Source organism: Phalacrocorax aristotelis, chromosome 1, assembly GCF_949628215.1.
Source record: "Phalacrocorax aristotelis chromosome 1, bGulAri2.1, whole genome shotgun sequence".
NCBI classification, from domain to species: Eukaryota; Metazoa; Chordata; class Aves; order Suliformes; family Phalacrocoracidae; genus Phalacrocorax; species Phalacrocorax aristotelis.
In genome coordinates, this window is record NC_134276.1 from 152,823,931 (window position 1) to 152,848,944 (window position 25,014).

The 25,014-nt window shown below is 40.7% G+C and overlaps 1 protein-coding gene across 5 annotated transcripts in view; it reads left to right on the top strand.

The window, feature by feature from the left end:
• FGD4 (FYVE, RhoGEF and PH domain containing 4) overlaps positions 1–25,014 on the top strand; it is a 111,306-nt gene that overhangs the window by 45,633 nt on the left and 40,659 nt on the right. Inside the window, exon 1 of one of the 5 annotated variants that reach the window (XM_075116639.1) lies at positions 10,780–11,004. The exons of the other annotated variants lie outside the window; for them this stretch is intronic. Coding sequence (XP_074972740.1) covers positions 10,989–11,004 — 16 coding nt within the window. The 5' untranslated portion in view covers positions 10,780–10,988. Of the gene's footprint in view, positions 1–10,779; positions 11,005–25,014 lie in introns of those variants that run through there. 5 annotated transcript variants of the gene reach the window in all.

The window sequence follows — 25,014 nt, forward strand, 5'->3', positions numbered from 1 at the left end:
GTTACTGGCTATGGGAAACCAAATTTAAACAAAACTTTAAACTGTAGTAAGTGACCAAAAGCCAGTGTTACTCTGCTTCACAAACTGAGCAAGGAAGCTTGAAGTCATTGCTAATGTCATGAGATTCCTGTTAGCTGAAAACTTAAGCAGGCATTTGAGAAATGAACTCTGCTGTCACCATGATGCTTACCTGGACTCAATAACCAAAACCAGTCTCCAGTGCTTCAGAGGAAAGGGTACCCAAAGCAACTAAATTTTGAATCGGAGGGAAGAAGAGTCTTCTACTCCTGCCAGATGGCTAGTAGAAGTGCTTTTCCAACTGCTGATCTTTGAAAGATCCTTCGCTGCAGTTTTTCTGTGCTTGTTCTTGACTATCTGTAGACATCCTTTGGACTGTACTTTGATGCTGTGGTTTTCACACCACACCTTACCTTCATGAATACCCTATAGATGCAGCTAACCCTGGTATTAAACAGTGTTGCAACTTCTCTGTTCCACTTGCAGTAGCACTTACTGAAAAAAAAAAAAAAAAAAATCTGTGTTCAGCTGCCCAGTTAAGTAGTGTTGTAGTTATAGTATCAGGTTTAGATTTGATAGCTACAATTAAAACAAAGTACCATGCAAGCCTTTTTAGCAAAGGCTCATGATCTGGGCATTGAGGCTTCAGCAGACCTGAATTCCTGTCTCTTCTACAGGTAAGGGTTTTGTTTTGCAGGCATTGAGTAGTACCATGGGTGGTGTGGTGTGTTCTCTGGAGTGGTGTTGAACGTAGCCACTGTTTTAGTAGTAGTGGGAAAATTAGCTCAAGAGCTTGTAATATTACTTGAAAGAACAAGTTGATTCTGTAATGAGTTATTCCTGCAGGGCATGACCTGAACTTCCCACTTGGAATTTTTCTTCCTAGTGTTTCCTCCTCAGTTCCAGTATATCTTGTGTGCTCCTACAGTTCTCTTCCATTTCATGCAGGAGTTAATTTTTTTTCCCCTTCCCTTTCTTAAGGAGGTAACTGATGCTGAGGAAGAGAAGTGAAGCATGAAGTGTCTTTTCTCTGATTCAGAATAATTTGATGGCTTCCCATAGCATGCTTGCAGCAGTTACATTGAGACCTGTTACCTAGAATAAATCATTTGATGTTATTGTTACTTGCATTCAACGTGGTCGAGTATTGTATACCTCTTGCTAAGCTTCCTAAAATATCAGAAGGGTTTGTAGCCAACAGGTAATATTATATAACCTTTCTTTAAACACTCTATGTTACTTTTCTTTACAGCTGTAATAGTTCTCTGGCAGCTCTATTTGCCAAGTCAGTTTCCATGACTAATTTTGATGTTCTTCTCAGTAGCTCTTGTTCATGCCATTGCTTGGAGCCCTGTGTTGCTGTTATGACTTGGCTACCCACTGTAATGCAACTAGCAAGTGTTTTTGTCCCTTGGCTTGTCAAGATTTCTATGTGTGAGTCAGTTTTAACTATGTAAGCTGTGACAAACAAACTCTTAAAGATAGCTGCTATAAGCCAAAATAAAATGGAAGGCTTAGTGGTGGAATTAGAGCTTCGCCTAAGAATTGAAACACAGCAGTTAAAATCTAATATGATGACATATTCACAGTTAGCAGTGTGAGCACTGTTTGCCCTTAGTAAAGTTGGCAACGCTGCACCCCTCTGTTTTCTGCTAGCATCCTGTTATTTTGGGTAAATGCTCTTTTTAAAAACGTAGTCTAGAATGCCGTAGTTAAAGCACCTTTCCCACCAATTTTTCCCCATTTTACCACTTGCTCGGCAAGCTGTGGCCTGTCTTCTGCTATAAAGAAGTAATTACTGCTTACATTTTGATTTTGTCTATGTGTGTGTGTTTATAAAGCTGACTTTATTGATTGTAAAATATAGCCTTTCTAAACAATTGACTTAAATTTTCTAGACTTGTCTTATTGCTGATGTTACTTGTCTTATTGCCTATGTTTGTCAAACCAGAGAAATAATATTCCAAAATTTTTCTACTGTTGAAAAATTCTGAAAACTGTAGAATGCTTTTTTGCTTGCTGCGTAACACAGGAGTAAAAATTCAGTTGGTAGCTAAGGGTTTTCTTTTTTTGTGTATATGTGTGTCTCCTATGGGACATCGTCAGCTTCTGTGAATGATCAATGAAGCTAACAGAAGTGTGATATTTCTGCAATCTGATATTAGACATTTTCAGTGCAAAACAATGCCCAGGACATAGCCGTGACGAGAGGGAAAAGCTGCTCAATCCAACATGATCTACTTAGTTCTTTGATACTGTAGTCTATTCATTGTGTCTTGATGGATTAAGATTTTATTTGTAGATCACTGAAACTGCTTTAATCCAGTTTATCTCAAAACCAGGTGGCTTTTTAGAATCTCTTTCCATAAGAAAGACAACAATGAAACTTGACTGTCTGTTCTATAGCTGGCATCTTCTCTGATTCTAGGTTTTTAGAGTTCATATATAGCAGTAAAAGAACTGTGGGGAAAAGCTTATTGATTGCTTTTGTGTTAAAATAAATGATGAAAAGCTATTACCATCTGGCTGATGAGGTCTGGGGTGTGGAGAGCAATAATTTAAAGGAAATTAAAGTTTCATTAGTGCTGATGGTCTCTGTGAAGGCTGTGTTTAACTGTCAGCACAACTTTGCTATGTAAAACAGTCACAAGTGTCTGTGATCTTGCACCCTTATTGCACCAAAAGCTGAAATACGCCTCTGCATTCTCTTATTTGTCACCATTGTCTGTATTGTTACCGTCTGTTTTTGAAAGACTTTGATTTGACGATTTCGTTTTGATCACTTTTCTCTGGATGCTTCAGATAAGCAAGGCTGGATAGACTGGAAAAAAGCAGTACTATGACTTAATGGCAGGGGAGAAAAAGGTCCGTAAAGCAGGTCCTGATTTGCTGACTATCCTATTAGTGCTAGATTAAATTGGCCCTAACAGGACAAAGTCAGGAGACTAAAGCTGTCTATATATTTAAGGCAGAATGAAAATGTCTTGAACAGATAGTGGATTTTTTTGTCTTGAGACCTGATCCTAGTGAAAGTTATCCCTGCCCACTGCAAGGGGGTTGGACTGGATGATCCTTAAATGTCCCTTCCCACCCAAACCGTTTATAGTTCTTTGATTTTTAGGAACTGATGTGTCCTGGAGAAGGTTAATCTGATGCTTTCGATAATGTGACAGGGAGGACAGAGAAAGGTGGAAGGGGAAGGGCAAGTGTGTTTTGCCATCAAGTTTCTTTTCCCTAGAAAGCATGGAGTCAGACTTAAGGTAGAATAGATAAAAAATGCCTGTACTGTCACGTATTCTATGCAAGAAATATAAATGGGTTTCAGGAAAAGGCTAAACAAATTAATGATAAATGTATTTTACCAGCTGATGGAAAACATAATTGCACAAAAGCATCTGCTGACATGGGTGATCCCTAAACAACTGATGTTGGAAGCCGTGGGGATTGAGGGAAAGATCACTGTGTGTTTGCTGCCTTCTACTGTAGGTTACCCAAACATTTGCTACTGCTTCTTTTCAGACACAGAATATTTGAGTGATTGATCTTTTTTTTTAAATTATTTTTTTCCCGACTATGGTTCATATGCTCTTATCTACTCCAGGAATGTACTGATGTATTCTACTCTGGAGCTTATTGTGAATCTTCCAAGCTGTTTTATATTAACTCAAACCAAGAGTAATTTGTACTTTATCTTTATTATTATCACTGCCCAAACTTGTTTTTTATACAGAAGCAAAATTGCCGTATGGCATTCTGACCTGCATGAGTTGGAACCATGACACTTAACAAGTCATTGTACTGTTTGGATTTCTAACGAGGCAGGGGTAATTTTGAAGTTGTGGATTTAGCCTTTCACTGTACTGCTGAATCTAAGGGAAATCCTGTGTGGTGGTCTTCCTGGCTTGGGTTGTGTGAGTTGTTTTTGGGGGGTGTGTGTGTGACCAAAAGCAAAATCAGCTGGAAAATGAGAGTCTGTGCTCTGAAGCAGCTTTGCAAAGAGGTTAAATAAGCATTATGTTTCATCTGTGAAGGTGAATAAAGACAGGTGGCACAACACTATTAGGGTAGGTCACAAGCTTTTCCTCTTCCCTCTTTTCCATCCTTCCTTAAAGAAGGTATAGGTTTCTGTGGTAACAACTGCGACCCAGTCCCCAGCTGGTGGGGCACCAGAGCTGCCCCCCTGGACTAGCACCACCCGGCTCTGCTGGTCTAGCTGTATGTCCTGGCTGGCAGGAGAGCACAGTGGCAAGCAGGAACGTCACTGCCAGAGGTAATACTGTTGCTGGGGAAGGGGCAGCAGCTGCAGTGGAGGCAGGAGGCCTGAAGAAGCAGCCTTCTCAAGGGGGAAGGCATGGGAAGGAGAAAGCAGCGAAGATGATATGAGAAAAGGCAGAGCTGCGGGGCCAGAGGGTCTTCTCTTTGTATTTAATTGCTAACTGTGTGTTAGTGTAACAGAATGGTTAACACTATAAATAGTAATTTCCTCTTCCCTAGATCATAACATGAAGATTTCTCTCAATTTGGTTTTATATCTGCCTATTTATAGATATGTAAAACCAGGAGGTACAAGAACTAGTGAACTGTTAAGCCACTTTTTTAAACAGGGGAATTGGCAAATCAAACCCAGTTGATAAAGGCAAAGCCTTTGACCACTTCCCACATCTAAAAACCAAAAATTCTTTAATAATTGCTGATCTTTCTTTGCTAGAGAAGATTAATAGAAAAATGAACCTCAGATTCCTGGTTTACTTCTTTTAAGTATGGGAAATACTTTAAGCTACAGAAAAACAGCTTTATATGGTTAATGTAAAACATACAGTTGCCATAGCAAAAGCATTCCTTTTGTAAATGCTAATAGAATAGATGTCAATGACATGGAGCTCAATGATCTTTAATACAGTTCTTTGATTTTTGTAGAACTACAACCATTTAAGTACTTGTTTGGAGAGTTTTGTAGTTGTTTGTATTACTTTTATGCTTGGACTAAATTGCAAACACCAAGATGCTACAATGACAAATGCTGTACAAACCTAGGACAAAAAGGCAGGCTTTTCCCCAAAGAACTTTTATTGTGTGTCCTTCGGGGTTTTGTGCAGCCACAGGCTTTCCCTTTGGGCCATGTGATACAGCTGAGCTGGAAGAAAAGAAAAAAAGCACGGAAGAATACTGCTATTTACTTTCTAATTATGGTATGGTAGTTGTTCATCACACCTGCCTTGAGATTGTTAGTCTTAAGTCCAAATCCTTGGATGTTAACAAGAAGAGCTAGAGGAGGGAGTGGTGGAGGAGTGTTTCATTTCAGAACTGAGGGAGAAAGTAGTTCTTACAACAAACTTGTTTCCGTTTGCGCTGCAATCTCCCATAGCATCTCTCACCGTGTATGGGGCTAGTTATGCATCTTTTTAAGGTGCTGTTGTTACTTTTCCTTGTTGCAGCAGTCCTGAATACCCATTCCTGAAGTCTGTTCCTGGCCAGCTCACCTCTGTCTGGACTTTTCCTCCTCCCTCTTTTCCTGGTGGTCACCTATTTCTGTAGGTCATTTACTTAATCTTAAAATTTTCCCCCATCTTTTTATTCATGATATACCTGCAAATCTCAAGTTGTCATATGGCTGTTTCTTCCTTCCTCATGTGCCTGTGTGGCAAAGCTTGAAGGATGCAGCTTAACAGAACAGCAAATAGCTAGGTCTGCTTCCTGGGCAGATTTTGTTGTTCTCCTTCTGTTGACGCTGATGCTCATCTGACCCATGGGCCTCCTCAGCCAGCTAAGTTAACAGAACAGTCCTAAAGAAAATGAATATGTGTCTGCCAGGAGCAATGAGCTGAAGTGGCTTGCTGTGGTGCCAGACAAGACCCAATGAGAGGAGAGGAAGAGCAGGATGTTCCTTTGCTAGTAGCCAGCCACTGATTTGACATAAGGGAGCTCTTGGGCTGCACACAGACTCTCCTGCCTTGCTTCTCCTGAGGATATCAGGCAACCACACATGAATTTCATCCTTTGTGTACCTGTTCAAGGGTTCTTGTCAGTGATTCACAGCTACTGCATTCAGTCATCGTTAACCTCTGCAGTCTTCAGGCTGACCTCTGTTGCTGTCCCTGGATGAGATGTTGGACCTAAGTTAAGATGGCAGCCTGGCATTGGAAAGGGCCATCGTGTCCCTTCCATCTGTGCCAAGCTATACTGCACTGTGGTCTCCACCACTTGCATCCTGGAGCTTGTCACATTGCACAAAACACAGATTCAGCTTGCTCACCTGGAACCAAACCAGTTTGCTTTGCTTGATAGGTTGCATTGGCTTATCATGGGCTGGGCATTTTTGTGAGGGAGGAACGTGATATAGCCCCAAGGGGGAATGATGGGACTGGGATATGTTAACCTTGGTAGTAGAAACATTAAACTGAAATGCAAATCTAACATTAACCACCTCCCTGTGGGCTTCATCTCCTCATCCTCAGCAGAGAGGGGAAACACCTGAACATCCATGTGGTGATTTCTCTCATTTGTAGCTCTTGGTAGCTGGCGTCTTGACTTTTTCAGCCATTTACTTTGGTGCCATGTTTAGGGTCTGCAGCTTTGCTATCTATTCATGGTTATCGAAGGCAGGACGCCCCCATCATGTACCCTGGTACAGTCAAAAGAAAACACGAAGCACCAGTGGTAGGCCTTGCTTGAGCTCCTGCACAGTGCTCAGAAAGAAAGTAGAAGATAGTCATTGCTTCAGTACAGCAAGAAGGTGCAGGTAGGAGGGGCAGATGGTCACCCTCTGTTTAGCATGCCTGGGGCCTTGCATCTTTTTCCCAAATTTTAACCTAGGCCAGTGTACATTTCTGCATATCTGCAGTTCCAAGGGCATCCTTTGTTTTGTGTGCCTGCACCCCAAGTGAATTTTCAGACTTTTTTTTGCCTTGTTATAGAAGTATCTGTTCAAAACTCCAGTGAATAGTATTTAGTAAGTTGTGTGCTTTGGATTTTTTTCTTTTAAGGTATGGTTCATATCCAGCCTTCTTCATAAAATCACTTGTTATTGATTTTAGACTGTCCCAGGAATCTTGAAAAGGGCAGCATATGGAAGGTCTGACAGATACAAAGGTCGGTTTGGGACAAGAGTGTTTGGTGCCTCAGTAGCAAATCCCATTGCCCTAAGAATAGCTGGGAGCCAAGTTGAACTCCTCTGCAGACTAATGCTGGGCTTCTGAGAGAGGCTTTTAACAGCACCTCAGAAACTATTTTTGGACAGGGGGAGAGCATGCTTTCATTTTTGCTCAGGACCAAACTGCTGTGCTCCTGAAGTACTGGGGTGTACAGGGGAAGGGCGAGGGATAGATAACACGCTGAGTCAAGCCCACCTACTTTGTGGGAGCCCTGTGAAAGGTGACTTTTTAGTTGTTGTGGTTTTACATTTCTGTTGGACTCATTGAGGTGTCTAAAGATCTCTCACAGGGGAATAAAAGTTGGGGGTTGCTTTCAGTGCAAAGCACTGATATATTGAAATTCAGAAGTGCTCATGCTGCATTCTGTGCTAGGGTGACACATGGGTTACTGATTCTTTGGATGGGTCAAAAGTCACTCTTTCTCCATCAATGCCTTGCAGAAACGTCGCATCATGTCCTGATGCAGCATCCTCAGCAAACCTCCTCAAACACTTTGTGCCTGAAGTGAGTCTGTGGTGACAAGGAGCCGGCTGAAGACAGCCATACTGAATTTCGGGCTGTGATTCACTGTCACATGAGCTAATGTGTTTTCGGGGGTGTGTGTCAGTGTGGCATGCTGCCTGTGTAGTTCTGTAATAGTTCAGCTTTCCAGGTTTCCTAACAGTGCTGATACTCATGTGACTTCCTTCTCTTAACTCCAGCTTTGTCCCTTAAGAATATTCATGAGAGTCAGGTACATAATTTGAGTCTCCTTATCTGTGAAATAGGGAAAGTACTGAGAGAAAGCTTGTGATGTTTATTTTGAAAAGTGCACAGTGGAGGAGAAGAAAGTCCGTGCCATATACTTACTGCAAGGCACTTACAAAATCTTTTAATTACTGGAGTGCTGAAGTGATATGATAAGCCAAAAATTTTGATTGGAGATAACTTAGTTTCATAAAACTTAACTAGTCTGCTGTGCAAGTCTCTGGACTAAGAACATGCTGGTTTTAGTTTGAATAGCTGTCTTCGTCACACTAAATGACAGCAGCTACTTGTCTTAGTAGTATGACTTTAATTACCCACCAATGCAAATGTTTTATTTAACTAGTTGTTCTCTATGCCTCTTCATCTGCTTTTTAGAGAAATCTAATCAAACTAACTTTATTTTTAACTGACTTTTCTTGAAAGTTCACAGGCATGTTCTGGTGACAGGTCAGACATAGCTGTACCTCTTGTTGAGTTTCCAACTTATACTTGCCAATATAGCTTTATTGTGCAGTTTATACTTCGCACGTTTCTGCTCTCAGAGTAAGCAAAGTTAGGTATAAAAACTCATGTTGAACCAGGGGAATAGGTTAATGAGATGTCCTCACTGTATCAGTTTTAATCTCTCCCAAATCCCTTTACCTGCTAGCTAATCAAATAGAGATAAAACAGTCTTCTACCTTTTTTTAGAAGGATGAATTAAGCATGTGTTTTGAAGCTGGGCTTTGGAGACATCTTTATACTTGTTTTAATGTTGCTCCTTCTGGAAATGACATAAAATCCAGTTTCCTTCAGGCTTATAAGATTCCTTCTCTCTCCTTGAGCAGTAGCGGAGCTGCGGTTACTCTCCCTGGGCAAGGGGGTTGCCTGTGAAGCCCAAGGTGGACCTTTCGGGGCTGGTTGGAGCTCTGACTTCTCTCCTGGTCTCTGCCTTGTCCTCTATGGCAGGGGTGGAATGAGAGCAGGGTCTGGTAGCTCAAATGTCATCCCTCCCACACGCGTCACATGACAAAATTTGTAACAGTTATTATACACGTTTCCCCAAAAGGGAGACTTAATTTCCCATCAGGTCCCTACTTTTCCTTGTGTGACCCCTTCTCTTGGCTTACGATGATAATGTAGCTGCTTATCTGAACCAGCTTCTTGTATTATGTTGTTTATTACAGTTTTCCAACCTACTATGCTGCTTGTGTGAAAATTGAAAACTTTATTGCTGATCCCATCTGAATTTAAAATTTGTTACATACTTGTATGTCAGGCATTATCAGTGTTTTTTTTTTTTCTGGGTTAGGAAGAGTACATCAGGCTGAAGAAGGGCTTACAAAGCCTCGCTGGCAGGTGGACAAACGAAGCTGGCGGGGAAAGTGGTTTGTTTCATATATGGGAAAGCGAGCAGAAAGTTTACCTTCTTTGCAAAGGCTTTTCTGGAGAGAGAAGGTGTTCTGTTGTAGATGTACTTCATGTGGAAGCCCAGGTTTTGAACTCATGGAGGTGAACTTCAAAATAGAAATGTAGCCTATGCACCTGGAGTTCCTAGTTTGGTTATGGAACTCAGTTACTGTTGTTTTAATGATGCATTGATGACCTGGGCGAATAAAATTTGTATGTATTTTTAAGGAGCCTGGGATTACTTGCTGGGAGTACCAAAGGATGGGTAATTGCAACTCACTTGCTCAAAACAAAAACAACACATGCAGATCTTGGTCAGAGTGTTAAAAATGAGTTCCATTTAGATTTCAGATCTTGCATCTGTGCATCTCAAGTAGAAAAATGCACCAAAGTTTTGAAATAACTGGAGGAAAATAGTTGTTTTTACTGTTTTTTTTTTTTTTGGCAAAACCCCCTCTATTCAACATCTGTAATAGAAAGGAAATAATTAGCTGCCCTCTTCCAGAGAACTGTCTCCTCAGTAAAAAACAGATATTCATAACAACGGGTTGTTTTGCAAGTGTATACCCCGTAACCCTTGGTACTTGTCCTTCAGAGCAGCTCTGCAGTGGCGTGCTTGTCTGTAGCCTTGACTGTGAGCCCTATGAGTGGCCAGTGGCGGAAGGGGCTATAAAGAGCTGTGGTTTGGGCGAACACCGTGGCTGAAGATGACCTCAGCTGCAGTGAATGACAAGCTGGCTGCTATATTCTGATTCATATTATCCGAACTGACAGGGCTGGATTTTAAATCCAAGTTCCTTTCTCCTGCTGCGATGAAAGTGTGCCAGCTGGGGATCACATGGTGAGAGCTGTGAACTACGAAAGAAAGTTAGTTGCAGTAACTTCTCTTTTCAGTTAATCCTTTCACTTTTAAAAAATGTGCATTTTTCACAGTTCAGATTTCACTCTAATATCTTTGTATTCTACCCTGGAGCACAATATCTATTTTATGCCATTTAAAAGTTGATTTTAAGTAAGTGAATTTTAATCTGTGCCAAATAAGCTAATGTTTTCATGACAATTCTTTAATGTAGACTCTTTTTGATCACTGCTGTGGTATCCTGCATGTTGTATTTACTGCATTCTAGGCATAAATTTAAATATAGATTATGCAATGAAAAAGATTATTAGAAATGAGCATTGTGCAGTATAAAGGGAGAACGAAATACCAACCAGAGAAATGTACTAACTTGTCCTTTAACATCAATACTGCTTTAATTTCAGAGCAATGCCATTAACAGTGACAAAACTTTCACAGTAGCTGAGGCATTAGACGAAACAACTTACAGTAGTCCCTCCTCCCCCTTGTCCTCCTCCTTTCTCCAGCAGTTTGTAGGTTACATAAGCTGATTTTTTTGTTTTTCCTCTTTAACAGTGGCCAGACTTCACTCTCTTCTTTAAGCGGACTGGTTTGCATGCTTACGTTTTTCCTCTCAAAACAGGCTTGCCTTCAAAGAGGGAGGAGCATAGTTGCAACTGAAAGACCCAGCATGTAAACTCTCGGCATATACCAAATATCTGTTGAGAAGTCCTTTCTGGCAGCTTATAGGTCTTGTAAATAGGATATATGTGAGCTTGTCATAGGGTTATTACCATTGCAAAATCAATTCCTTGTGCGGTGGTACTGAAATATATTTATAAGCAATGTCTTCTGAACCAGGTAAGACTGAACGGGGTGCTTCTGTTAACCCTTCATCTCTTCAAGACTTGGGGCTTATTTGGGTCCAGAGACTCCAAGAGTTAAACTTCTAGTTTAAAGCAAACAAACTGGTGAGCATCCAGCTGCCTTGTGATGCAATACAGCTGGAATGCTCTGGTGGCTTTTTCCTCCTATTGTCAGTAAATGAGCTTGCAGTCTCTTCAGCTTTACCTAATACATCTGCCACATGAAGAACTCTGCTACTTTTGGCTGGTTTTGCTGCTGCTTTCACCAGCTTGAGACTTTTTTAAAAGCAAATCAGTTCTGTGATTGTTTATAAGTGGTTTCTCTTTCTGGCTTATTTGCCAGATTCATGGAGCTCTGTTTATAGCTGCAAGGTTTCTATAGGACACTTCTATAGGTCAGCATTGGTTCTAAGAACTGTATCGCTCGTTGTTTTAGGAAGTAGGTGTACGCTTCTGACTTATGCTCAGCTTTTCGTGTATAATGTTGCAGTAATCTATTTAACTGATGCTTAAGCTACTTTTAATGTACAGAATTGGCTTCCAGAATTAAAGAATGTTTTCTTTTATTGCACCATCCAGTGAAAGGTTTGGATTTTTTCCATTGCAAATATGCTCGTAACTGAATTTTTAAGAGTACTATTGAAAATACTGCTTTACTTGTGAGTGAGTTTTTCAGTTCTGAAAAAAGTTCAGCTTAGGGCAAATTAAATTAAAAGGCTTACCCAACCCTAACAGCTTAATGTAAGACAGTAAATATTCTGAATTAAGTTTTCCACAGAGAGATAGATGAGACATATCTGTGGAAGGTTTGGGTTCAGAATGCTGGTGGTCTCCTGGAAAGCCCTCTGAGACTAAACAGAGGGAAGGGAGTCACTGGCTGGGTGAGTTTGAGAGATTTGCTAGTGAAGCTTGGAGTAGAGGCATGCAAATAACTCTAACCCAGCTCTCCTGATTTCATTACTTGTGGGCATCTGATTTTTCTTGGGTACAAAGAATACTTCTTTTAAAAACATTCTGCTGGCTCCTTATCTGTTTTATGATCAGGTTTGAAATTGTCCTTCTCCCTCTGGCTTTTGATAATCAAGCAAAAGAATGGGAATCACACCTGTCCTCCCACTGTTCATGTATTATTCTTTCTGTATCTTGAGAAGAATCTACATGTGGATGTAGGGGATTCCCCCCCTCCCCCCCCCGCTTATCTAGCTCTTGAGCTATTTTCTGAGATCTGTAATGCATATTCTTTTCCTGTAAATGTGACATTAAACCATTATGGATTTTCAGGAAGCTCAATGTGGTGCCATAACTACTGTTTTCGGTATTACAGCTCATCTTCCCTCTTGCCCTTTGGTTTACTTTGGGTTATTTCAGTTTGCAGAGGCCTATAGTATACTTGCGTGTCCCAGTGACAGTCTGAATGCCAAATATATTGCTGAAGCTGTCAGCTTTGATTTTTTTTTTTTGAGATATCAAATATGTGAAATATAAATATATTTGTATGTGCTTTAAGGTGACGTAGATTATACTATCATGGTATTTTCCAGGCAGTGTATTTCCCAGACTCCAGTTAGAAATTGTTTGAAAGCAGTTAATGCAGGAGTGGACTATGGTGCAAATATCTGGCTTGACGGGTAAGAAAGGGTGAGCTTCTACCAGCCTGTGGAATAGCATATAGATAGCTCCTACCATCACCTTCTCACAAATGTGTACAAGACCTATGGATATAGACAGCATGCATAGAAAGAGTGACAGCAAGTAGTTCCAGTCTGTGTGTGTTTGAAATTGAGTGGACAAATACCCCTGGACACTCCTCAATAATACCTGAAAGAAGCAGTGAGTCGCTTGCTGAAGCACTGGCTGCCTCCAGTCTGAAATAGAAAGAAATCCTTCCAGTACTGACTGCTGGGACTGGGCGAGAGGGGAACAGCACCGATAGGAAGGTATAAATTCACGTAGCGGTTTATTCATTGCTATCACAATGTGCAACTGAAAGTTTGTCCAGGTGCCTAAGCAAAGCAGGTTTTCCAAGTACTGTAGGCCCATAGCAAATATGGAAAACATAGAATGTACCTTTTCTGGAGCTTTGATTTTTTTTCTTTTAAAGACTAGAACTTTATAGATAATTTTTTTTTTTTTTGGTAGTAGGAGTATTCACTATAGGGTGAAAGCATCACTAGTGAATTTCTTGAGTCTTAATTAAAAATTCAAAATAGCTATTAAATGCTGCTCTTCCCCACCTCTCTCCACCCTGCCTTGGGTTTATAATTATTATTACATAAAAGGATTAAATTCCTTTAAGAGTTTGGAAATTTTGTGCCTGTGTGTTCCTTACCATTTGACAGGCAATGCTTGACCCTGAGAAGAGTAGGTAGTTAGGAAACACAATCTTTGATTTAGATTGCCATAAATTATTTAACACATTATGACCGCTCTTGGTTGCTTATGAAAAAGCCGGCGCAACCATGACCTGTGACTAACAAAAGAGAAAAAGAAGAAAGAAAGAAAAATAAGGAGGGGCAGCATCTGGATTAAGTCAAGTAAGATGTAGAGGGATTGGAGTATTGCCGGACCTTGTATTATAAAAGAAATTAAATGCTTAACTTTAAACAAATTTTATATTTTAAGAGTAATTTCGTAGATTTTATTTGCTCTGTGTTTTGGAAAACCTTCTTTCCCAACGTGCAAGACATCAGCTTTTTTAATGAATATTGTGATACTCTTTCTTCTGATGCCAGAAACTGAGACTCTAAGGAAAACAGTAAATACTGCATAGGAGTCAGCAACATTTTGGTGTGCTGCAGGGCTGTGAACAGCTCAAGTGATCCAGCGGGCAGTTGCTGCCAAAAGGCTGCCCAGTCCCTCCCTGGGACTTCCCCAGACTTTTGGTCTCATCCACGAGCCAATTCAGCTCACTCACACAGCACAAAACTCCCACGATATATCGAGCATCTGCTTGCCTGCCAGCTACAGGGGCTCACTGTTGTCCTAGAGAGAAGCACAGTGAGTGTCAGAGCTGGTAAGAAGTATGCAGTGGGAGCTACAGGGATGTGGAGGGATGGAGGGGATAAAACTTTCTCTTCTTGGTAGGGGACTGTCTCACTCTGGCGCAGCCGCAGTTTGGGTTTGAGCCGCCTTTATTGGTCTGGCCTGGGGCATTCAAACATTTTCATTTTCAAAATGTTTGTGAAGTGAGAGGTTGCACATCCTTCAGATGTGTTGGACAAAACCTGAGCTATTACAAAATTATATCTCTTCCTGAAATGTTTAATGTATTTTTACATTGCATGACTTTTTTTTTAAAAGCATTTCCTACCCATTTGTACCCTCAAAGGTAAATATTCATATGACTGTTAAGCTTTTTGGAACAGTATGGTAAATATTCATCCAAGTCTGCATCAAAAGTTATTTTAATTCTCCAACTTAAGAAGTTTTGTGACATGACATTTTAAATTCATCATAAGTTTGGTGGGTTTTTTTGTTTGTTTGTTTGTTTTTTTTTAAAGTATGTTTTAAATAGGGACCTGGAAAAGAGAGGACTAAACAATAGAATTGTTCTTACTTTCTATCCCTCGGCCAGTTCACTGCATAAAATGTAAAGCTGTTTCAATCTGTATAATGTCCAAGATGCAACTGTATTGATGTGCCGATCTGTTAATCTCCAGTGAATTCTGTGGACAGGGTGCACAGTGGTCATCTCTGGCACTTTAGGGCCAAGGAATTTTTCCCCATTTGGATTCCAGGACACTTGTATTTGACTTCCTTCTGTAAGGATGATTATGAACCGATGAGTTAGTGTGAGATGGGGATATCGCTTTTTCCTTATGGTCAAGAGACAATGTAAAAGCTGGCACAATTATAGTAGGCCTTAAAGGGACTGAACAAGGAAGGTCCTTCTTCAATAACCTCACAGGAAGGCCCTAAATATACTTAAACCAGGGTTTTTGTGGCTATTCTTACTTTTTTTTCCAACCAGGTCAAAAGCAGGAAGCACTTGAATTCTTGTGAAAAGTCCAGCTTTGGGTTCTTTGTATTTCTGGTTTGGTGCAGCGAGCATTCCCAGGGAGCTGCTTGTTTTTCTGTGTTTCGTAGGTGATGGTTGTTAATTACTTGGCAGGGAGACTGAAGTGCTTGGGGAGCCTGACAGCGGGCTGCCTGCCCCAGCCTCGGGGAGGAAAGGCATTTGCCACTGAGCAGCCGGAGTGCTGCACAGCTGCACGGCTCGTGCTGCTGTAAGGGACGAGCAACCACATGTTCCACTCCACCCACACTTTGTCCTTTAGCAAGCTCATAATTTTGTATTTACTTGTAATCTTTCACGTAACAGGGAGTAGTGCCTGGTAGCCTGTTGTGATGCTATTGTGCGGTTAATACCCTGCAGCCTGTTCTTTAATTAGGGCATATCGCTTTAAATCTCAAGCCACGCATTTTTAGAGAATATTTTTTTATTTTTTTCCTTTTCCTTCCCTACCGTTTGCTCCAACCCTGTTGAGATGTGATTCAGTAGAATTAACATTATCTAGTGGCTACTTGCTTCTGGAAAGGGACCCTAGTCTTCTTTTTTCCGTCACTGAATTTGTATCTTTGAGGTCCAGTGCATTTAAGGTGAACGAATGCGTGAAGCTGGCTGCCTTTTTATTTTTTTCTTTTTTTTCTTTGGCAGGCTTACATTTCTGATGTCTTAACTTTCCCGGACAGCATTCTGGGGCTAAATGCTTGCCAGCACGGATGCACAGAAAGTGGTGGGAGCAGGCAGCCAGCAGGAGGGAGGGGAGTGGGTGGAACAACTTGTGTCCATGACAGCTGGCTGCTGGATGGGCTTTGGGTTGTCAGATGCTGTCCGGACACACGTACTGTCTCAGCAGTTGTACGTGGAAAGCAATTTCCATTTATGAGTGATAAATTTATTGGCTTGTATTAGATAATTGACTTCTGTTTGGATTGTTGGCTGTTCTGCATTTTGCATATGTTATATTATGTATTTATACCTTTAAATTATTTGTATAAATATACACACTGATAGCATTCAACTTCTGCTCAGATCTTCTGAAATAATAGATTAGTTACAGCTTCAACCTTCTGTAATTAGATTCACATACCCACCCTCCACCCCCTCTTTGGGTCTGTGGGTTTTTTTGGTTTGGTTTTGGTTTGGTTTTGTTTTTTTTCCTCAATCCTGTTTCTGAAAATACTTTCTCTTAGCAGTCCTTTTATCAACAGAGGTGGCTGATTTCATGTCTCAAAGCATATGGATATTTTTTTAAAATAGCTGTATGTTGAGATGAATATGAAATAATTGCAGAGATAACTGGGCAGAGTAGAAGATGAAAATGTCATTGATTGACTTGTTAGAGAAGTCTTCTGAAGCAGTATATACTGAGCAAATGGTGTAATTAGATCAAATTTATCATTTTTTAAAAAACTTGTTAGTATTTGTCTAAAAATCTAAACACACTGTTATTTCATAATGGCTTGTCAATTGTAGAAGGGGAGGTCTTTTTGTCAGTCTGTGTTATCACTGCACTTGCATAGTATTTATATATCAATATATCTTGAATCATTCCAATGGTTTGTATGAGATACAATCAGCTGCATTTTTTTCCTCACATGACCCCAGTAGTGCAGGTGCTCTCTGTAATATGAAGTTAGACTGTGCTGCCCAGCATGGCGTCATGTTGGTTATCTTATGTATAAAAACAGGAAGACTATAAATAATCCTAAGACTTGACAAATAAAGCAAAAGAAACATTTAGGGCTTGGTGCCACAGTCCTTGCTCAGACAAGTGATTCTTCTGTGATCAGTGAGCCTGCTTATACAAATGGGGTGTCTTATGTAGTAAAGAGGAGCTCAGGACATTTGGAAAATGATGACTATCATCTGTGCAAAATATGCTGGTGTCAATTAAAAACTCAGTGGAAAAAATTTTAGCATCAAGTAAAACCGTAGTTGAGGGGACATTACTCACCTCACACAGCTCTGCACAGAAAACTAAAAGGAAAAAATAGTTTGGGAAAAACTCAGGGGAAGTGTGTCCTGTTCATCTTTTCTCATGGTAGGGTTCATAATCAAAATGGCTATTAATGCAGTAGGAACTCAAGAAAGCCACACAGTCTTACTCAACCCCTTCCTTTGTCAAGCATGTAGGAAGCTGTGAAGAGCACATGGGGTGGCGAGGGGAGGAAGTGACCCTCAGATACAGGGCTCACCAATGTTCCCATGATCGCGACAGGGAGAGAGGTTGAAGTACGCAGTCGGGGAGCTCCGTGACTTTGTGAAATATGGCCGTGTGAGAAGTGGTTCTTGAGCTGAGAGTTGCTGTCGTGTTATGGCGCTGACAAGGAGGGAGGAATTACCTGAAGTTACCCTGTGTAGAAATGAGACGGTAACAGCAGGGTAGCTGACGTTGGCTACAGGATCAACTTACCCTGCCTTCTCCTGGTGCGATGAAACTGCTGCTACTTACTGTACCCGTTTTTCTTTTTTGGTGGTGTTTTTATGGTAATCTTTTGGTTATTGACTACATGAAGCTCATGGTACATGGCTTTGTAGGGTCAGGAACTGTGGTCAACCTTAAGACTTGCTGATAGACTTAATAAAAAGAAAGAAAAAGTATTGTCCAAAATTGCTGAAAGAGATATTGACATTATTTTATGAAAAAGAGCCCATGAAAAGTCTCTGCAAGTAAAAGAATGCTGTTGCATATTTTCTCTTTAGATTTGATAATACATGCTTTCTCTTCAGCTTGATAATACATGTTCAAAGACCACAGTGAAAACAAGGGTTTGAGGGAATGTTTTGTAATACAGGAACTAAGTATGTGAAAGAGCAATCCTTGGTTCCTGTAAACAGAACTCCTCTTACTCGGAGCTCTCCCTTCAATGATATGTCTTTCTGGTAATGTGGCTTGGACGTTGCTTGTCTCTGTTCATATAAGAAACTTCCATTATTCATTAAAGAGTTGATGAATGACCACCATCAGCAAAGGCATTGTCCCAGTGTGTACAAGTGTAGGTGATTCATAAGAACCTTAGTGTAACAGATGCTGTGTTTTTTGGCAGAGGACCTCAGTCATAAGCTACTACTTTCAAACCACAAGCTGTGCATTGGCAGCCTATTTTAAATCAGCGTTTTCCAGTCAAGGGAGACACTGGTGTGCTTCAGCCACCGAGCTGGCTAGTTCTGCCTGCTCCCTCCAGCAGCCCTGCTCCCCTGTGGTGGGGGGAGCAGCAGTGGCAGGTTTCTGGAGGTCCTGCCAGCTGAAGCAGCTGCTCAGTCAGTAACAAGGCCCAAAGGCTTGCTGCCTCCCCTCCCTTCAATGGGGGAAGAGGTAGGAGTAGAAAACCACCGCAGCAATGGCCAGGAGTAAGGTGGTCGCACGCGATCTCTGTGACTTGCAGCCTCCACATCCTGTCTGCGAGCAGTGCTCTAATTCCACCCCTGTGGTCATCAGGATCCCTCCAGCTCCTCTACCCCTAACGTGACTTGGCACCGATTTTTGCCACCAAGTAGCCTCCAAAACCTGGGTGATTAGAGAGCAGTGGCGCTGCTAGACTGTAGGCAACAGTATGAAAGCAGTGGTCCAGCAGGGGAAAGGTATAGAAGATGGGGGCTGCAGGGGTGCTTGTTCTCAGAAGGCTCAAAACTGTGCCTTTTAAATACAGTTTTAAAAAGCTGTTCTGTTTGCTGTTTCTTTTTCCATCTAATTTTACACGACTAGTTAACATTCATACTATATACCACGTGGACTTCCATCAAATTAACTTTGATTTTAAAGACTCCACATGTTGAAGGTGGTTTTTCTTTTTTTGCTTACTTGCTTTGTATTCCCATCGCTCATGTTGCATCTCCAAATTCCAGAATGTGCCCTCTCTCTGATGAGGAATGTACTTTAATCAGTGCATGTTGCATGGACGAATCATAATTACTTCTAAGGAAATAGTTTTTTGGGCTCAGTCTGGGAAAAAAGCCATTTGAAGTCCTGTACAGTGCTTTTTGTTTTATTGGAACATCACCAGCAGCGCATGTTATATTATTGTGCTCATCCAAAATTTAGACAAATGTTGAAAGATAATTCCATTAATTGCTGACTTACTCATTTTATTAAGACTCGCAGCAGATGCGCAGGTCTGCCTACATGGAAATGACTATTAGATCAGAGCCAAAAGAAAAAGATCACAGCCAGACAGGACAACAGACGAAGGCACGCTGAGTCTGCCTGCTGTAGCCAGTGTTGGCAGGACATTTGTAGTGGATGTGGAATTCACTGTTCTGTCCGTTATTTTGAGTGATGTACGGCATACTGAAACTGAGATCAGATTATTGATGTTAAATCTTATTTTGTTAATATTTCAGTACTTCCTGTTAAAACTCTAACTTTATAATCTTGAAGCAGGTAACCTATTTAAATGTGGTGGCGTCCATAGCTGGTGACTTGGCAAACTGTAGCTCTGCAGTAGCGTTACTATAAGCTCTATTTCAGACTAAAAATGAAAACTACTGTTGGAAAGATGCATGGTTTCTTCCAACCAGAACAACTATAAAGCTTGACAAAACATAGAAACATAGGAGAGACAACATTAAACGCTTCAGTCTTGTGAATACCCCCAAACCAAACCAGTGCAGTAATGTCTCATCTTAAACCAGATACGGGTTTGTATCTACATTGAATTGGGTGCTATCACTGACGCTCTGCATAACCCACCTTAGAAATTATTATTATTATTAGAAATGAAATTATTTTGAAAGTAAGTTTTTTCTCTTCTTAGAATATCTTTTCTGTTGTGGGCAGGTAAACTTGCCAAAGTTTGTTTTGGTTCTCCTTCTGTATTATTGCCCTGTGTGTTGTACTAAGTGGTTCATACACTCAGTGTTATGCATACCGCAATTTGGAAACCTCTGCTCTGTGTTGCTATGCAAGGTAGCATATCTGTGAAGAAGTTTAATATTTTCTAGTTCTTAGCAAGTACCATGTAGCAACTGTTTGGCCTGCCAGTTCTAAGTTAAGTATTGTTTCATCTGTTTAACTTCACCATCAAATGTGAGTGCATTCACAGGGGTCATTGAACTAAAAGACGAGTATCAATACACTTCTTGCTATCTACAATTTATAGCTACCATATTTACTTGAAGATTTATTTAGTCCATGCAGTAAATGCTATGAGAGGGAGGATAATATTTGTTTGGTAGTTCTAGGAACGTTCCCATGCAGTGAGAAATAATAATCTTATGTGCTTTACATCTTCATTATTCCCAGGAACTGGTCTACCTTCTTCTGCTGAACTTGAAATATTTTCACTTGTGTCTGGAGAATAACTTTGCAGTAAAACTCCCTGTATTTTTGCATTTTTGCCAGTATATCTATCTGAACTAATCCTTTAATAGAACCTGATCTGTGTCCAACAGTTTGCCAAGATTCCACTTCTCAAAGATAACTCTAAACCTTCTGATATTTGCCTTTTAATTTTTTTTTGGCCAGCACCTTCTTGCAGGAAGGAAACTAATTTCTTCAGCGAGATAGACCTCCTGACTTCAGCAAAAGTTTGGTGTTTCTTTCCCCTCTATTTACAGCTTTGGTTTATCAGCTGTTTGCAGTATGTCAGCAGTGGCTCACCACAGTAAAGGCTGGCCTGATGTTTAGCCCTTAGAGTTCATCTGCACAGAATATCAGTATGAAGTTTTTGTACTATTTTGCAGCTGCAAAGCATTCACTAGTCTATCACCTCTGTGATGGGAGAGGTGAAGATATATCAAAACGCAAATGTGTAATTACCTTGAGCGGGTAGCATTTAATAGAATTTGGAGGAAGGTAGGTTGGTTGGTTTGTTTGGTTTTTTTTCTCACCAGAGAAACTTGGACCTTGAATTCCTACTTTCCTCCTCCATACTCCTAATTTTCATATAGTTTGGGCTTAGTCCAATTTTTCTTAAACCATGTTTGGGTGTGCGCCAGCAGTATAAGAGTCTTAGTAACATGTTGGTTCCTCTCACGAACAGGGCAAACCTGTGAAGGGTAGGTACCAGGTTACTAGAAACTTAGTTTTGAGGGCAGGTTTGGACACGATTGTGGGCAAAATCCATGACCTGATTTACTAGATTTCCTGCTCAGGCCTCAATAAATCTGTTGTTGGAACTGCCTGAGCAAGAGGCTGCTTTCTGCCTTCTTGTTTGTGTTCAGGAAGCTGCTTATTCTTGTCCTGCCCTTGCTACAGTGCCTGTAGTGTTTGGTGAATAACTGAAAGGGTTGAATCAGTCTCTTGTAGTGTCAGTGCTACTTAATGCTGTTCTGAATTGATTAGGAGATTTGTATGGCTTGGCTACTGTGGCTAAACCAATGCTTTGGTAGCTAGACTGTTAGCTGAACCTTCATAATGTCCAGGGATGAGTAGGAAAGGTGAAGCTCTGCATTGATCTTCCATGAAAAGATCTAGCAGTAGAACATAAAGACCCACAACCATTATAGCACGTCTTCTTGGGACTTAACATTATATAGCTATGTATACCTAATATGTTAAGAGAAGTAATTTTGAGAATTAAATTTTGCTTCTCAGTCCTGGCAGTCACAAGAGAATAACCCTTTTCCCATAGACTTCGGTTACATCCAGAAATGTTGCATTTCTTTGATTCAGAATGTATGATCAATAGTGGGATCACAATGGCAGTAAAAATTACAGTGCTGGAAAAGTATAAAGCACTATCCACGATAAGTGGGACTGAAAATAAACGTAACAGAAGACCTATTGGTGTTGAGATTGTCTTCCTGAAGCTTATGGAACTGCTCGTGGAGGACCTATCTAATACTAAAACATTAGTTTAATTTTTTGTGAATATAAATAAGCCATTTTTAAAATGTTACTGGTATTTTAAGCTGGCTGATTATATTTGTCTAAATGTTCATGGCTCCAAGTTATTTCTAATAAGAATGCTCTGCAAAAATAGAAAATGCATCACCTAGCTTCGAACGTGCTTACAGACGCAGGCATGTTTGCAAGCATTCTAGCTTCTCATTTTCTTGCAGGTGATAAGCAAAATAACTAAGTGCTTATCAAATTTACAGTGGTGTTTTTTTTTTTTTTCTATTAGCTATTTGTTACCTCTTCTTTCTCGCTTTTATTCTTGCCTGCCACCATTCAACTTTTTTTAAATCTTTCCCCACCTTTCTCTCCTCTTTAGTGTATTTACTCATCCTCAATTATAAGAGGTTATATTAATCTAGTGAACACAGTAACCGCTGGTAGTATTTTGTTGCCCATAGCATTTCTGACTTCAAGTAAAATTCAAGTAAAATTTCTCAGTTGTTACAATGAACAGGAATAGCAGTAGTATGCAAGTGGTTCCTCAATCAGGTCAGAAATAATTACAATGGGAATCTACTTCAGCCCAGTAAAAGCTTTAGGTTATTGCAGCATGTCTGACTTTTCACATATATAATGGAGTTTTAAGTTGTACTTACAGGGCAACGACTGCATTTCTAAAACGTAGGCTGAGCAACTGCTTGCTTAAATGGACAGAATTGAGCAGTCCTACTGAAATTCATGCAACTGATTGTGGAGCAAGTATCTTTCCCTGGCTAGAAACCAGGGCTCAGAATTCCATGGATATTAAATGACGCTTTTTATCCAGGGAATTTGACTGCTTGATTTTGCATAGAAGGATGGTGTGGCTAGATTTCTATTACCTTTTTCCATTCCAGCTTTACATGTGAAGAAAGCTGTTCAACCTGATGTGGCGATATTACTCTTCAAAACATATGGCTTGAGGATGTGACATGATTAACAGAATTACTAGCTTGAAATACAGGTTAAATGTCTGTAGCATGTCCATTTCCAGCAAATACAGCTTCCAGACAGGATGAATAATTTGTGTAATAGCTTGTACAGTGATAATAAATTCGAAGACATTCTGTTTCCCTGCACCCCTCATGTGCTGAGTTATTACACATAGGAAGCCAGAGCACGTCTTGGGTCAGAACACATCTCATAGCTTTTGTTTTCTGTAAGTAGTTGCAAAAGATCCTGCTATAGAGAAGCAATCTTTTCTGTTGCTTGCATTATGGTTTTGTATTACAGTGGACAAGCTTTACAAAATGGCTTTTGCCTACTGAATGCAACAAGTATTGCCAATCTACTGGGGGGCATGGGATGCTGACAACAAAATTGATTCTAAAGGCAGCCTAACATTTTCACGTTAAAGGTTTGTTTTCAGCTGTTGCTGGTTTTGTTGGACTTTGTATAAAGGATGTGTGCGTGCATGTGTAAACCAAGTAGAATCCAAGTCTGAATATCTACTTGAGGGACTGGGGTTGTGTTTAAATGCTTGCTTCAGACCGATCTAAGTAAGGGCTGCTGCTGAGAGGAGCTGTATTGTCCCCTTCCAGCCATCCTCCTGGGTGTCCCCTGGTGCCAGCAGTAGTCCTGGGGTGATCAAACCAATCTAAAACATACTCTGGCTTTCAATTGCATAATTTCTGCTGCTCATCTCACTGTGTGGTTGAACAAGAGCTGGTGCTGCCATAGGGGAAGGAGTAGTCAGAAGCAAAAGCTGGAGCTGATAGTGACGAGGAGGGAGGAGGAGTGGCAGACCACAGAGCTGACCTGTTCTCCGCAGCAGCTCTCCATCTGCCTCGGCTTAAAGTGATCGTGAGTGATAACCTTAAACAGGAGTAAGTGCTTTGATAAAGTTGTGTGTGTAAAATAAGTTCCTGTTTTGACCTCAGCAGTACCTTGCTTTCTTGGGGAATCCTTTTAATACATAGGGTACCATTTTGATGGAGACTTCCAGCCTTGGCCTGAGCAGCTGACAGCAGCAATGCCCCTTACTGAACTGCAGCTGGGGAGTTGGAGGCTTTGAAGCATATTAGCTGTGAAATCTGCAGGCAAAATAGTTTTCAGAAAGCTCTAAGACTTCACACTTTCACCCTCGTTGCAAGGTTATAGGAGTGATCTGAATGTAGACTTATAAATTATGTGCAGTTGCCTACCTGACTCATGCATTGTACTGATCTTGCAGGATCTTAAATTTGTTTCTGAATTGGGGAATCCCCAACTGGAGTGTAGACTGCTGCAGTATAGTGTGGGATCCTGTAGGAAAGGGAAATTCAGCCTGTTAGCATTTTGGAGACAAGGAAGACTTGCCGGTACGACCTCCTGTACTGTCACCTTGGCCTTTCTAAGAGCTTTCAGTATTCCCACCTCTGTAGGAGAGACAGCAATGGCACTTAAGGTACCTTCTTAGGCATCAAGGAATGGTGTGGGACAGAGCTCCAACTGCTGTAGTACAACAGAACTTTTTGTGCGTGGAGTGATACCCAAGGAAACAAGAGGAATTTCTGCCTAAGATGACAAATGTCAGAGAAGCTTCCATAATCATTAGATTATCCGCATTGTTCTGTGACCAGCCACCTTTAAGTTCTTGGGAGATCCTTTGCTAATTGAATGAAATGGAAGAGGGAAAGATGCCATGTCTTGCGTGTGTGATCCGAGTACTGGCGCTTTGGTTGCGTGGGTGGTTGATCTCATCATGGACCTCTGCAAGTCTCCATGGTTGTAGAGGCAGCTTCTTGGTGTAGGGCTCCTTCAGTGTTTAAAAAGAAAAAGAAGCTTCTAAGAAATAAAGCATAAATACTTGAAAATACTGTTGGAATCAACAAAGCATTGAAGAATCGTTAAGCAATAGCTATGCTGTCTCTTTGCACTGCTCTTCTAAGAGCAGGCTTGGCTGTTGCTGGGAATGGCTTGATATGATGGATTTTGACATGAGAGAAGGAGATGGATTAGATCAGAGGGTCCGGTCTCTGCAGAACAATTGTTGTTCAGAAGACATCAGAGGATCACATTATGAAATGGTTGAGTAGGTTTTGGATTTGCCTTTTTTTTAAAAAAAAATTTCAGAGAAAACCCCACTCTTGTTTGCATTTCTGCTAGTACAGGAAAGCAAAGGTAAAATGATGGCAAACAAGAAATTGAAGCGTCCAAACGCCAATAATAATTTTGTTAAAAATGAAAATAATTATGAC